Source organism: Prionailurus viverrinus, chromosome D2, assembly GCF_022837055.1.
Source record: "Prionailurus viverrinus isolate Anna chromosome D2, UM_Priviv_1.0, whole genome shotgun sequence".
NCBI classification, from domain to species: domain Eukaryota; kingdom Metazoa; phylum Chordata; class Mammalia; order Carnivora; family Felidae; genus Prionailurus; species Prionailurus viverrinus.
In genome coordinates, this window is record NC_062571.1 from 72891357 (window position 1) to 72907153 (window position 15797).

The window sequence follows — 15797 nt, forward strand, 5'->3', positions numbered from 1 at the left end:
TAATTGTATGTTTACTTTTGTAGGAACTGCCAAACTATTTACCAAAATTGTTGCACAATTCTGCATTTCCATTAGTAATGGATTAGCATTCTAGTTGCTTCTATCTTCAACAGTACCTGGTGTTGTAAATTTTGTTGTTTTGATTTTAGCTATTCTAGGATATGTGAATGGTAGTTTGTTTTTCATTTGATTTTTCCTGAAGACTAATGTGTTAACTGTTTTTACTGTTTTGAGAGTTCTTTATATATTCTGGATACAAGTCCTTTGTCAGATGTGTTGCAATATTTCTTCCCAGATTATTTCTTGGGTTTTTTTTTTGTTTTTTGTTTTTTGTTTTTTGGGTTTTTTTTTTTTGTTCTTTTAACACTCTTTCAAAGAACAGAAATTTTTAATTTTAGTAAAATCCAATTTATAAGTTTCTCTTTTTAAGTGGATCATGTTTTTGGTGTTATATCTAAGAAATCCCTGCCTAAGGCAGTTAAAAAGGATTTTTCTCCTGCAGTTTTATAATTTTTATGATTTTATTTTATAATACTATTTTTTACATTAAGGCCTATGATTCATTTTGAATTGGTTTATATGTTTCAATGTATGGGCTGACATTTACTTTTTATATTTGGATGTCTAATAGTTTCTGCACTATTTATTAAACAGTATTCTTTTCTTTGTTGAATAGCCTTAGAACCTTTGTCAAAAATCAGTTGATTCTGTTTGTGTACATTTATTTCTAGATAATCTGTTCCATTCAGATATGTGTCTATCTTTTCATCAGTTCATATTGCCTTGGTTCCAATAGCTTTTTTGTAACTATTGAATCAGATAGTGTGAGTCTTTCAGTTTTGTTCTTGTTTTCAAAATTGTTTTGGCTATTCCGCTTTCTTTGCATTTCCATATAATACTAGAATCGCCTTTTCTTTTAATTTCTGTAAGAAATTCTTCTGAGATTTTGATTATGATTGCATGGAATTTATATGTCAGAATTGACATCATAATTCTTTTGAGTCTTATAATTCATGACTACAGTATATCTCTATTTATCTAGGTCAAATTTGATTTCTTTTGTTAGTATTTTATAATATTCAACATATGTTTTTGCATATATTTTATCAGACTTAAGTAATTTCACAGTTTTTGATACTGTTATAAATTGAATTTTTTCACTTTTATTTTCAATGGTTTATTTTTAGTATGTAGCAATGCAATAGATTTTGTATTCCATGAAGTTATTAAATTCGTTTATTATTTATATTAGTTTGGGGGATTAAAAATCATGCTGTCTGAAAATAGAATATTATTTCTTCCTTTACAGTTCTTTCCAAAATTTTTTTCTTGTTTTATCTCACTGGTAAGAGGTTCAGTGTGTTATTGAGAAGTTGTGAAAGCAGACATTCTTGCTTTGTTGCCAATGCCAAAGGGAAAGCATTCCATCCTTCACCATTGCATGCTGTGTTAGCTAAAGGGTTTTCAAAAGTTCTTTAGAGTAGTTTTCTTGTGCACTTATTTTACTGAGTTTTTTTTTTTTAATTAAGACTGATGTTGAATTCTTTCAGATACTTTTTCTGCATCTATTAGAATGATTTTTTTGGTAATTCACTTTTAGTCTTTAGGCTTGGTAAACTACATTGATTAATTTTGAATGTCGAACTGGGTTTGCATTTCTGGGATATACCACAGTTGGCATTGATTTATTATCCTTTTTATATATTGCTGGGTTCAGTTTGCTGATATTTACTGAGGATTTTATTCTGCTATTAATGAAAGATATTTCTGTCTAGATTTTTTTCTTACGTTTGGTTTTGTTATCAGGGTAATGCTGGTTTCATAAAATAAATGTTAATAAAAGTGTTATCTCCTTGTCTATGTTCTAAAAGATTTGTAGATATGATGCTACTTCTTACTTAAGTATTTAGAATTTTCCAATGAAATCATATGCCTATAGTTGATTATTTGGTGTTTTGGTTTTGTTGTTTAAAGGTTTTAAATGAGAAATTTAATATGCTTAATAGTTATAATACTATTTAAGTTATTTATTTTTTCTTAAGGGAGCTATGATATTTCATGTATTGCAATGAAGTTTTCCACTTTGTCAAGGATATTAATTTATGGGCATTAATTTATTTGAAAAATTATCTTACCCTTTTCTGTAGGGTCTATAATAATGTCCCATCTTTCATTCCTGATGTTGGTAATTTGTGACTTCTCTCTTTTTTCTTGATCTGACTAGAGACTTACTAACTTTATTGATCTTTTAGAAGAACCAGCCTCTCTCTCTCTGTATGTATGTATATGTGTGTGTATGTATGTATATATATGCTATTAATTATATATTAATGTAATATATATATAATATAATATAACATATTATAATATATATGGAACATACAGTAAAACCTTGGTTTGTGAGCATAATTCATTCTGGAAACATTCTTGTAATCCAAAGCACTTGTATATCAAAGCGAATTTCCCCATAAGAAATAATGATTCATTCCACAACCTAAAAATATTCATATAAAAATGATTACAATACTATAGTATAATATAAAATACTAAAGAAAATACAAAATATAAAGAAAAATAAACAAATTAACCTGCATTCACCTTTGAAAACCTTTGTGGCTGGTGTGAGGGAGACAAGAGAGAGGAAGTTATTGTGTAGGACGACTTTCACTATCAGCATCACTGCTATCTATTGGCTCAGTGGAATCTTTTTCTTTTCGTGAAGATTTAACAAGGAACCTATCCAAGGACACTTGCCTTTGCCTCCTTTTGAGGATTTCACGGAAATGTGATACTGGATTGTCATGAAATACGTTCATTGCTTGCACTGCCACAGCCTTACTGGGATGTGCTTTTCTACAAAATTTTGCACCGTGTCCCATTTTACACATCTCCATAATCTCATTTGCAGTGAGGGATTCTTCTGCCTTTTCCTCTTCCCCCTCCACAGACGTAATGCAGTCGTAGACTTATAGAATCTTGCAGTTTTGACCACTCTCATACCTCACTGGTACTTGATGATTTCCTTCTTTACTTCCACCGTAATTATCTCCTTCTTCTTACTGCACTTATTTTCAACCATTTCGGCTTGGGGGCTATTGTATACTGACTACAGTACAATATTAATAAACTCTTGTCATATACTGTATTTAACATAACTAGCAATAAGGCAGCAGAGGAAAGGGTCTATATCTGTGGGCAGCCTGACCTACAATTAAGCAAAGCATTCCTAAGCTTACTCTTGTATGGAAAAGCAAAGGCCTGTCCGTAGGTGCTTTGAAGTGACAAAAAATACACTAATGCCAGTTGTGGGCATTTTCCAATGTTCTGAAAAATCACTGACTTCTGCCAAACACCATGGCCTGAGACCAAGCATCTGAGCATGGGAGACAATCACCCATAATCTTGCAGTGAATGAGAGAGAGAGAGAGAGAGAGAGAGAGAGAGGGAAGTACCATTGGCTCAGTTGTGATCATGTGATGTTTGGCATCACGTATTACTCATACTGCAAGACATGGCTCATTTATCAAGTTAAAATTTATTAGAAATGTTTGCTCATCTTGCAAAACACAGAACAAGTTACTTGCAATCCAAGGTTTTACTGTATATGGAATATATATGGAATATTCCTCTGTCTGATGAAATCATCTTAAAAACATGTACAGACATCAGTATGAACTCATGGTTAGCTTCATATGGATACAGATGCTTATATGTATAGAAATATTTATAGATATGTGTGTATATACACAGGTTAGCACACACACACATATTTCCTTGTTCTGTGGGCTCAGCCTAGAGACAATGACAACATAGCAGCAACGAGCAAACCTACTGCCTAGGGTTTGGTTTCTGATACCATCCTCATGTAAAGAAACTCCTTGGAGGAAATCGTTGATTCAAGGACTAGTGTAGCAAATACACAGGTGATCCTGGAGTACCTTGTACTGCTAGAAAGTAAGGAAGCATTAAAACAAAAAAACAAAACACACAACTATGGGAATATGTCAAAAGGACACCAGAACCAAATGAAAGAACTCACAATGGCTAAAGCTGGAACAGTTTCAACAACAAAGTAAGGTAATATTGGATCATACTGCAAAAGTATAAAATAGATATACATGAGTCCATAGTGATATAAATAAATCATTAAATAAATAAATGGTCAAACTCCATGTTTCCAAATAGTTTATGTTGATAGCATGTACCAAAGAAGGTAGCCTATAATTTCCCACTTAAATGTACATGAGAACTTCCTTCAAAAGAGTACAATATGGGAAAGTAGTAAAAAAGAGTAATTTTACAGAGAGAAACCAAAACTTGACAAACACCGTTTCAGCCAGGTCACCAAGGTTACCATCAGCAGAAATAAGTCACACTGATAGTCTATACCTTTGGTATGAAGTGACAAAAATTGCACTTAATCTCTGTGCTCTTCGTTTCAAAAACCCATAACCTCAGTCTAATCATAAGAAAAACACTTTACAAATGCTGCTTGATGTGCATTCTACCAAATGCCTTACTATTACTCCTCAAAACTGTGAAAATAATAAAAAAGAAAGAAAGTCTGAGAAACTGTCATAGCCAAGAGGAGCCAAAGGAGACATAACGAATGACTAAATGTTATCTGGTATCCTGGATGTGATCCTGGAGTAGAGAGAGGACATCTGAATACAGTATGGACTGTGGTTAATAATGATATCAGTATTAGTTAGGGGAGTGTGGAACTGTGAAGAGGGGAATTACAGAAACCTTTTTCATTTTTAAAAAGAGCATTTTGTCAGCTAGGTGAGGAGTGACCAGAGGGGTGTGATGTAAAGACAGAGAAACCAGGTAAGTTTTTGCATTAATGCCAGGAGGAAAGTACTTCACTAAGATAATTAATTTGCTTTTAAAAAGAATTAAGCCCATTAAATTTTATAAACAATATTCAAGAATTTATAATCAGATCAATATGTGTAATATTTAGACAGACTTGTCTGTATGTTCATCTCACATATCTTTATCCAGAAATAGGTTTTATTACATTCATTTTACATTTAGCCCTGTATTTTGAAACATTACTTTGTAAGGAATGGTACATATTATATTAATAAGGAGCGTGCTAATTATCGGTAGGAAGTTTATGCTGATCCGGAATAGATTGTCATAGTTGGTTTTATCTAGTAATAGCTAATTTAAACCCTAGTCTGCTTTTATTTACTTGAAAAAATTGATTAAATGAAAACTCAAGATCTCGAATTGCTTGCCTGAAACATAGCTTGTCGTTGACATGACTAGGTGACTAACTTCCATTATGCAAGTGTGCTTTTATGTCAGCATTTTGAAAGACTGTGATCCAAATAATAGTTTGAGGAACTGCTCTTTTAATTTCAGTTTGTTAGATGAACGTGATAATTTCAGCACATCCCTTTATATTTTCATTTTTGTTTATCCCATATTATATCAGGGTTTATTTATGGCAGGCTGACATTTTGCACAAACACACTATTTTGTCCTTCAAGTTAACATTTTCTTCTCTCTTACAAATTCTGACATTTGTGGTAAATATCAAGCTATTAATCTCCTTCTGTATCCAAAGGCATTTAATGCAGCTTTCTTCATCCAATCATAAACTCAAAATGTTGATCATTATTATTAGTTAATGAAAAATATAGCATATCTTAAATTCAAATTTTAGATTTTAGACATGTTTTCAATATGAATTTGCAATGTAAGATCAAATGATCAAAATATATTATCATCATTGTTGCCATAGTTTCAGCTAACTCTGTTTCTTAGCATGTCACTAAATTGTTTGGAGGCTTTTTAAAAACATGAGAAAAATTAAGATATTATGAGATTTTCCCATTTTCCCATAATTAATCTCTTAATTTTGAAAAAATTTCTTTGAATAATTATTAGATATCTTAAATAACATCCTTATAGAAAAAGGAATTTCGGTGGTGCATTTATGATGGCTAAAGTTTAAAACTAACTTTAAATGCACTTTGAGTAAACTTGTCATATTTTTCATGGAATGACCACAGAACCAAAATAGAACATATTGATTATCTTCAAAGGGCCATGTTCTAGCAATGGCATCAACCAATAGAAATCTTTCCAATTAGACCATTATAGAATTTAGGGTCAGAAATATTCTGTATCCTCAGAGATATACTCTCAGGGACACTACAAATTTAGGGTGTTGTTACTGTTATTGATTTGACTCACTGTTTTTTAAATAAAATTGGCTAAATGATCACTCTTTTAAGGCAGTCTAATTTTTTTTTTTTGGTTTAAAAAATAATGTTTCACGTAATGCAACCTATATTGGATAAGGAGATTGTAGTCTGATCTAATTCACCTGAGAGAAATTATAGAAACCAACATAGTTAAGAACAGTTAAAGATGTTTACTGTTGAAATTAAGAAGCTGAGGTAAAAATACATAGCAAGAAATCATTTTTGGTATCTCAGTTCCAAAATATTGTAGCTAAAATTGTAAATGGTAGATCTTATAAAATTTTTCTTTGATTAAAAATAAAGAAAAATTTTTATACAAGGATCACATTTTACAAAACTCCTGAACTTTATAATAAATGTCAATTTTATAAGTAAAAATAGTATTTTATGATCTGTAATTAGTAGGCAATTATAATCCATATGAATACTGATTTATGAAAGAAATTTAAATGAATAAAAACTTTAAAACTGTTTTTCAGAATAACATCTGTACCAGCTTCCTCTCATGGATCTTAAGACTATATGAAGTCATAAGAATAATCTTTTGTTAAATTTTGCTATTAAATGTATTCATTTTTTCAGCAAAGTTTTATTAAGTGCTTGCTAGGTACCAAATGCTGTTCTAGGTACTGGAACAGGGTTATGAACAAGATGAACAAGGCTGCTCTTCTCACAGAGCTTACGTTTTAGTGGAGAAAGACATTTTAACTAATGATTTAATTAATGATTATAACTTGTAAAATAAGATAATTTCAGATTGAAGTATAGAAGAAATAAGTTCACACAAGAGTATGGAGTAAGGGAGACGGCACCTACTTCAGAGAGTGTTTGAGAGAAGTGTGATATTTGGGGTCTTATCTGGATGATACAGAGTCAGCCACATGAAGATCTGTTGCTCAACTTCACTTAGAATGGTTCTCCCTCTGTTTATCCTTATTCCTTTCCCTGTGGGCCTTCCAGGTTCATTGAAAGGATCCTGGAGCTGCTGGATTCTGTTCTAGATAGAGAAAAACCCAGGACAGCAAGATGCATCTGAACCTAATGCTGTGTTTCATATTTTTCTGCTACCCCTCCCTTTCCTCCTGTCGCTTCCCAGCACTTTTGCACACTTTTACACACCAAGGAGTGATTTCTTGTCTTACATACGTTAGTATAAAAAATAGGATACGTTTTAAAACTGAAGTATAGTTGACACGCTATGTTACCAAAATATAGGATACTTTTAATGTTTTTTTCCCCCATTAGCACTTAACCAAGTTCTAATACACTATGTAGTTTATTATTACTGTTTTTGTCCTCCCGCACCAACACCATTAAGAATTTTGATGTTATTTTTCACTGATGCATCCAAGGACTTGGTGTGGTATTCAGAATGTAGTAGATACTAAGTGAAATACGCGATGGATGAATAAATTGGCTCCTCATATGAGGGGATCTGCTTGAATTAGAGTCTGCTTGGCTTTGTTCACCAATGATATCAAATGCTCCTTGGATCTGCCTTCCATTTCTAGAATCGGTCCAATGTCATTATTAAGCCTGTGGCTACGTGTGAGCTGTCTGACAGTGTTTTCCATAGGCTGTGTCCTGTAGAATTTCCTGTAGAAAGTCTCAGGGTGAGCAACCTTTTGAAAGATTTGCACAGTGCTTGGTAATGCTGACTTCCCTTTTGAACAGACAATACGGGATACTTTCAACTTGAGGCAGAAGCACCCCGATGATACGCTGAGTACAGAGATTGCTTCTGCCAAGTCTGCATTTCCTCTTGGGCGCATTTATGTTAACAGATATGTTACTTTAGGGTCTCTCTTGCTTCTGTTTTTAAGGCAGTTTGTATTTCAGATACACTTTCTGACACAGACCTCCGCCATCAATTTTTTATCCCATCATTATGCTCCTCATTGTGAAAGGTGGTAGAGTGTTGTCTGTAACAAAAGTTGGTCAGGGTCTTTACTTCAGTACTTTACTTCATGTTCAAGCATTACACTGTCACCTAATTTGTGAAGAAATGCAGCTATTGTTTTGGCATATTGGAAAATGTGTTAATTTGGCAAGTCTAGGTGTCTCATCACCCTGCTAGTGGAATCCCAGATTATCCTCTAGACAAGCTGGAGTCAAAATATTAGTCATATTTCTTGTGAAAGCTTTTTCTTCTTTTATATTAATAGGTATAGGTAGATAATATAGTTGAAGTTTTGAAATGTTTTAGTGCTTTAGTTCATGATTATAACTTGTAGGTCCTTCCTTTAACTCCTACTTTATTTAGTCAGACATTCTTTGGGAAAATGTAGAATATTGTAGATATTTTCATGTGTATTAGTGTTTTGTTTACTTGTCTTAAAAATACTTTTATATTTAAAATATAAATATAAAAATAAAATATAAATATTCGAGCGGGGCTCGAACTCACGGACCGCGAGATCGTGACCTGGCTGAAGTCGGACGCTCAACCGACTGCGCCACCCAGGCGCCCCTAGATTGCCATTTAAATTCCTTGGTGTTATTTCTTTGCACTGAAAGCTGGATAATTGTAAGGCTCATCTCTTTTGTATTCCTTTACCTGATGGATTATATCTTCCTCTGCCTTTTGTCCAATGTCTAAAATTTATTTTCAAAAACTTTGTATAGTTTTCTAGTTTAAGGAAGTAGAGATATCCCTTTTACTCCATTTTTACTGGAAGTGAAAATTCACTGCCATGGTTTTGAATGATTTTCATAAAAGATTATTAAAGGAAAAAGAGATTTCAGTACCTTGATGGTTTAGATTCAGCTGTCTTGGAAAATTCATTTATGTTGACCATATCTTCTATACGTGATGTAAAAGTATACTAATATTTATTATACCTTCTACGTAGCAGATATTATGGCAAGAATTTTATTTTTATTAATTCAGTTAGTCTTTTCTCTAGCACTATGAAGTAGGTACTTTTATTTTGACCTTTCACATATGGGACAGCTGAGACACAAATAAGTTAGTTTTCCAAAATATTTACACCTAGTAAGTGGAAAGGTAGATTTCAAAACCAGAAATTCTCCATTTAGATACTGCATTATTGACTAATACACTATACAGTACTTTCTGAGTATTGTGTTACAGTATAATCTATGTTAGCAGAAATGCAGAACAACTTTAGTTTATTGACTAGTTTCACCTCTCAGAATTCATTTCTTTCTTTTTTTTTTAATGTAGTTGTTTAAGAGAGACAGAGACAGTGCAAGCAGGGGAGGGGCAGAGAGACAGGGAGAATCCCAAGCAGGGTCTGCACTGTCAACACAGAGCCCGACTCCAGGCTTTAAGTCACGAAACTATGAGATTATGACCTGAGCCAAAATCAAGAGTCAGAAGCTTAACTGACTAAGCCACCCAGGCACCCCTCAAAGTTCATTTCTTAATAACATGAAATTATAAAATGAAGTGACATATATTATTCTCTGAGTAGAATATGACAAAATAGTTGTATGCACACATATAGCTTGTCTTGACAAAAATATATGGGAGGGGGGCGCCTGGGTGACTCAGTGGCTTAAGTATCCGACTCGATTTTGGCTCAGGTCATGATCTCACTGTGAGCTTAAGCCCCATGTCAGGTTCTGTGCTGAGAACATGGAGCCTGCTTAGGATTTTCTTTCTTCCTCTCTCTCTGCTCCTCCCCTACATGCTGTCTCTCAAAATAAATAAACTTAAAATATATATGTGTGTGTCTTTGTATGTATATATACATATAAATATATGCATAAAGATAAATTCTCCATATCCTTAACGGAGTTGAAATTTATTTTTTTTTTTTTTAATTTTTTTTTCAACGTTTATTTATTTTTTTTTTTGGGACAGAGAGAGACAGAGCATGAACGGGGGAGGGGCAGAGAGAGAGGGAGACACAGAATCGGAAACAGGCTCCAGGCTCTGAGCCATCAGCCCAGAGCCTGACGCGGGGCTCGAACTCACGGACCGCGAGATCGTGACCTGGCTGAAGTCGGATGCTTAACCGACTGCGCCACCCAGGCGCCCCTATTTTTTCAGCTTATAAGCAATTATTACCTGTACTGATACAAACTGTGATCATTATTAAATGTAGAAACTCGTTTACGTGTTTTAGTTACGCACATTTAATGTCAGAATTGCACATGAAACTTAGCATACATTCTTGAAGTAATTTCATAATAGTTTTCTAAAATCATTTAATGTAATAGCCTATGTAAAGGCCATCATTGTCGGTTGTTGACTTTATTAGATGTTCTAGATGAAGTTTTGATTTCATATATGAAATCAAAGCATATATGATTTTTAGTATAATGATACAAATCTTTTGACGATTTAAAAATACTATATTTTCAAATGCCATGAAACTCACCACAGATATTGGAGAACAACATAGATTAAGTTTCAAACTTTCTTTTATTTTGATCTTGCAGATTGCATTCTCACAACACAACACAATCATGGATCTTGTGCAGTTTTTTGTCACCTTCTTCAGGTAATTTGCTTTTACTGACTTCAAATTTATTAAACCTGTATTCTGATAATGTTCTATCAACCTGTTTGGTAATTTATCAAGTCTTTAACCTTAAAACATCAATGCTGTGTCTTGAATAGCTTCATATACTTAAATATATAACAGAGCAGAAGAACCATACTTGAAATGTACTTTTCAAGATTATTTTGCTGTTGGACTATATAATTGCTAATGGAATCAGTGGAAAGAAGATATCTTTGTGTTCCTGTCACATAAGTAATCAAAGCCTACTTTAATTAATGAAATTAGCAGTATAGTCACCATATTGATTAGGTACATCTCCTACTGTTAGTTCAATTATTTGTCAGGTAATTATCATATGTGCTTAGCCATGTGCTAAAAATCTGTAGAGAGTACATTTTCTGTCCTCAATGAGCTTCTAATCTGGAAATACTAAATACAACTTTGAATAGAGCATCATCCCTAAAATATTAGTTATTTGAGATATTAACAGTAAGTTCATAAAAACGTTTCCATGATTAAACAAGTTTGGAAAATACGGCTCTTTTAGTTTGTAACTGACATTACTTCTACTGACATTGCAAGAATTTTTTTTTCCTTAGAGATTTTAATGTGCTAATTTGCTACGTATCTTTCTAAAAAGAAGGTAGAGCTCGTAGCACTTCATAAAATGTGAAAACTCTTTTGGGGGAACATCTATTATTAATTCCATGGGATGTAAATAAAGAAACCTTGGATTGGGAGAAAAATTGAGTCAGTGATAGGATATCTGTGTTATGGCATCTTAGATCATCTGTAGAGGAAGGGATATTGCTTTTGTTAATATGATTATTATATGTACAGGTTGTGCTGGTGCGCTGGGTGCCTTCATGCAAATTAGACAATTTTGGCAGACATAGCCCTACATTATGGCATACAACTTTACCGAGTGCAGTATGAATTTTGACTCTACTCACCAAGTTGGCTGGACTGCCTTATGCAGTGAAACCTGTACAACCAGATCCTTGATATGGTTGATATGCTAAGCACTTTCTTAAATGCCAGAGTAACCATTATTGGTTATCTTGTCCAGACACCCCTCCGATACTTAAATTCCTAAAGCCTTTCCCGTAGGGAAGGGCCGGATCGTAAATATTTCAGGATTTGTGGGCTGTACTGTCTCTGTTGCATGGATGCAAACATTCTGCTACAGTACTAAACTGACATAGCCAATAAGGAAACAAATGGGAGTGGCTCTGTTCCAATAAACCTTTATTACAAAAGCAGCTGGTGGGCTGAATTCTGCCTGCGGACATAATTTGCCCAACCCCTCATCCAGCTTATGCCCAAATGCCTTTAATGACGAAAATGCATCATCTCCTGAGATAACATTTTCTATCTTCAGATAACTAATTGTCCTTTGTAATTGAGATGAAATCTGTCTCCCCATAATACCACTTCTCATTCATCCATACGGCAACACATAGCAAGTCTAATCTCTCTTCTGCATTTATAGCCCTTCAGTTTTCTAAACTCTTTTTTCCAATTTACGTATTCCCTATGTATCCAGTTCTGTTGTCAAAACCTTTGCTACATCGGTCACTTTGCCCTGAAAACAATCATGTTTGTCTATGTCCCTTTAAAAGTTGTAATTTCCAGAATTTAACAGTATAAACATATTTATCACTAACATGTGTGCCTACTTAAAATTTTCCCCTTAAAAATGAAATAAGAAAGTGTCTTAAATATATTTAATGTTTTATGACTTTGTATTTCTGAGTATAAAAGGATTTTAGGGCTATTAACTAAGTTACAGTGTGTTTTGGGAAAGTATTAGAAGTTATAATCAAACAAGCATTATTTACTGCATCAAAATAAAACTTTTTCCATGCAGAAGGGCGTGAATAGAAATATACAGAAAAGTTCAGCTCTGTATAAAAATTCACAAAGTTGAATATATATGTAAATTATTTAAGTGTTTAGGGTTTTATTTTAAGCTTTTGAATTTGTATGCACATTTAAGTTCAATAGCCTTTTTATTAAGTAAAATAAGGCTAGTGTTAATGTGTACCATGTCTTAGAGATGATCCTATTTATTATGTTGTCATCATGGGCAAAGTGAAATAAAATATTCTAACTGTTGTGTGAGATAAAATATATTTGATGTGTTTTTTTGTCATTTAAATTTCTTTCAGTAGTGAAATGTAAATTAGTTTTAAAAATCTTATTGTTAAGAAAAAACATGGACAGAATATTTTAAAGGTTTTTTTTTTTTTTTTTTAAATAAAGCCACTGCTAAATTTTAAAAGAGAGCTTTCAACAGGTCAGCATTTCTGGACAATCTTCAATCAGGCCGCTGTTATTGCTATTTCTGTTTCTAACTGAGTTACTGAAATAGCAGAGGTGAATGTGCCAGCTTTTCAGTTTAGCCATGATTCTGTGAAGGCCAGTTCTCAAACTCTGTCAGTTTTTACCTTTATGTTAGGCATAGTTCTGATGGTAAGTATAATTGGGCAAGTACTAGGGAGATCATTTATAGGCATAGCCTGGCTCTGATCTTAGCTTTCTATACTATCATAAGTAGGTCTTAGTTAGTAGGTGGAAATCTCAGTCCTTTCTTATATAGAATTAAGGGATTTTGTTGTTGTGAGAGTCTGTAGTATAACATAATGAAGGATTAGAAAACTGAAAGGCATTTTTTAAGAATAAATGTTTTTTTCTGGTATGTGAAAGAGAAAAGTCTTTGTGAATCTGAAAAGTCTAAATTATTTATTGTAAAAGAAGGTAAGCCTGGTAAATTCAATGGAGATATAGTAGGCCCCTGTACCATTTAGATATACTGATATACTGATATACTGCCCCGTACCATTTAGAATTTTAATGGTGGTGCGTATTTTCACTATCCCACTGGGATGACATAATGCTGTTGATTTACCATCTTAACCAGATGGAGGGTAGTTTTAAAGGTTGCCACTCAGTCTTTCCCACTCTGATAGATACTACCCCCCAGACCAGGGACACAATGTAGAGGTTACTCTAGCCTACGTTCTAATTATATATTTTAAAACTGAGGAAATTATTGCTGGGTGGATCCATAGACACAGTTGGCCCACTGTGAGCCAGAATTTATTACATGACCCCTAAAGACACCCCAAATCTAACAAGGGGCCATCTTGACATTTTAGTCCTTGAGTATCAAGAGTATCATCTCTCAACCTATGTCTAATAGTAATCAAAATATCTGTTTATTCCTCGTGAATTATATATGTAACCATGTATATGCCTGTATGTAATTGTATACCCAAATATACACAAATAGATCATACAAAGGTCCCTTTGTATATGTAGATGTATACATCTACATATGTAGATGTATGTATATGTATATGTATATGTATGTATAAAAAGGATCATTTTATACACTTTCAAGATGTTTCAAGATGTCCTTTCTTCTATGGACCCAGCCACCTCGTCATGGGGTTCTGGATTTGTAAATTAGCTCATCTGGAAACTGATCAGAGGGTCATGATTTTTCTATTGGGGCAACAATTCTTAGCCTGTTGTTTCTTCATTCTTACTTAAAATAAAACTAAATGTTAAATAGCACCAGTGTTGGCTGTCCACCTAGTTTTCCCCTGAGGATACCATACATTCTTAATGATCTTCCCAGCTCTTTGTGGGCTAACCCCCTTGGCTGCTCCCACAGACTTACTGACCATTATGGTAATTGTGGGCCATGGATTCCCTGACACCTGGCATCTTTTACTTTGGGTCCCCATTACTTAATGCCTACCCCAAGACTGCCTCTCCTGATGTCAGCTCTAGTCTGTAGAAGAAAGCCACCACTGAACTTCTTAGTGAAGCAGATGTTCCCTCATCATTATATTCCTTCTGTAATAGCCTTGGTGAGTGGTGTGCCCTATGGAACACAGTGTACCAGTAGTTCTTCTGGTCTTACATAATATATCCATTCTAGAATATTTCCTCTGTCAACTTCTTTGTTCCTTTCTCTTCCATCTGCTTGGGCAACTCAGGTGTTTCCATTACACTTTCAATTGGCCATTGTTTTTTCCAGGCTTCTAAGAGTCACTCCATCCTCAAGAGTCCTCAGTGGGATATTATATCTCCTGTGATCCTGAGAATATATCCCTAAATTCATGAATTTTTGCTTGTCCAGTCTTACCTGCCATCTCTCTTGATTAGACACCACCCAAATCCAGTTCCCATCACGCTCCCCTCATTCCTGCCAGTACATTCTAGGTTATTCTTATAGCTCTTTCAAGTGTATAATACCTTCCCTTTCTTATCAGGCCAAGATGTATTATGCTGTCATTATACTCTAGTTATCTGTCTGGCAAGCAGGAGAGGAGGTGATGGCAGCTTGGTAGGGATGTGGTTATTGTCTCTGTTACCAGGGAAGGGAGTTGTAGAACAACAGAAGTTTCCTTAGAAGCCCTCATTTAGATATATCATTCTAAATATTCCTATCCCATATTTTAAGGGCTAGGTTTTCCCAACCATGGCCCTTGTCTTTGCATGAGATAACTGTTCTGGCTGAACATTCGATCATCTCTGGGGCTCTGCAACTCTAACAACCAGATCATTATCCTGCTGATCATCCATATTGGCTTTTCCAATGTCAAAGAAAAGGGCCTCATTTAAAGCTATAAAAGAAACTCTCTAGCTTTTATATTTAGTTACTAATATTTGTTAATGGCCTTCAGTCTCTCATTATCACACTGCACGTATTAATACAACATAGCAGCAATCAGCCAACCCACACTCTTTTGAAGATGTTTCCCTACATCCCCACTGGTGAAAGCTTTAGCAATGGAAGCATTCTTTCAACCACCCTACTAACATTGATGATGTTCTTTTAGCCTGCCAAGGAAGGAAGGAGACAGTTCCAAATCCCCTTTTTACCTCCTGATTACCCAGATAAATCTTCAGAGAAGCAGACCCAAGATGGGATTAAATATACAGTAAATGCATTAGGGGAAACTCCTGCAGAGGAAAGAGCAGGGGAGAAGGTGACGGATCTTCTAGACCACAATGCTGAACTGACCTTTGTGAAGTGGAACAGGAAGAAAAGGTAGCTGAGTGAAAGAGCCTGAGATTTCAGTGC

The 15797-nt window shown here is 34.2% G+C and overlaps 1 protein-coding gene across 2 annotated transcripts in view; it reads left to right on the forward strand.

The window, feature by feature from the left end:
* The window catches only part of ATRNL1 (attractin like 1), a 778070-nt gene that overhangs the window by 343470 nt on the left and 418803 nt on the right, over positions 1 to 15797 (forward strand). For both annotated transcript variants that reach the window (XR_007145488.1, XM_047826276.1), the window contains exon 25: positions 10632 to 10693. Coding sequence is in view for 1 of the 2 variants with exons in the window: in XM_047826276.1 (XP_047682232.1) it covers positions 10632 to 10693 (62 nt within the window). In the remaining variant the exon portion in view is untranslated. The remainder of the gene's footprint in view (positions 1 to 10631; positions 10694 to 15797) is intronic.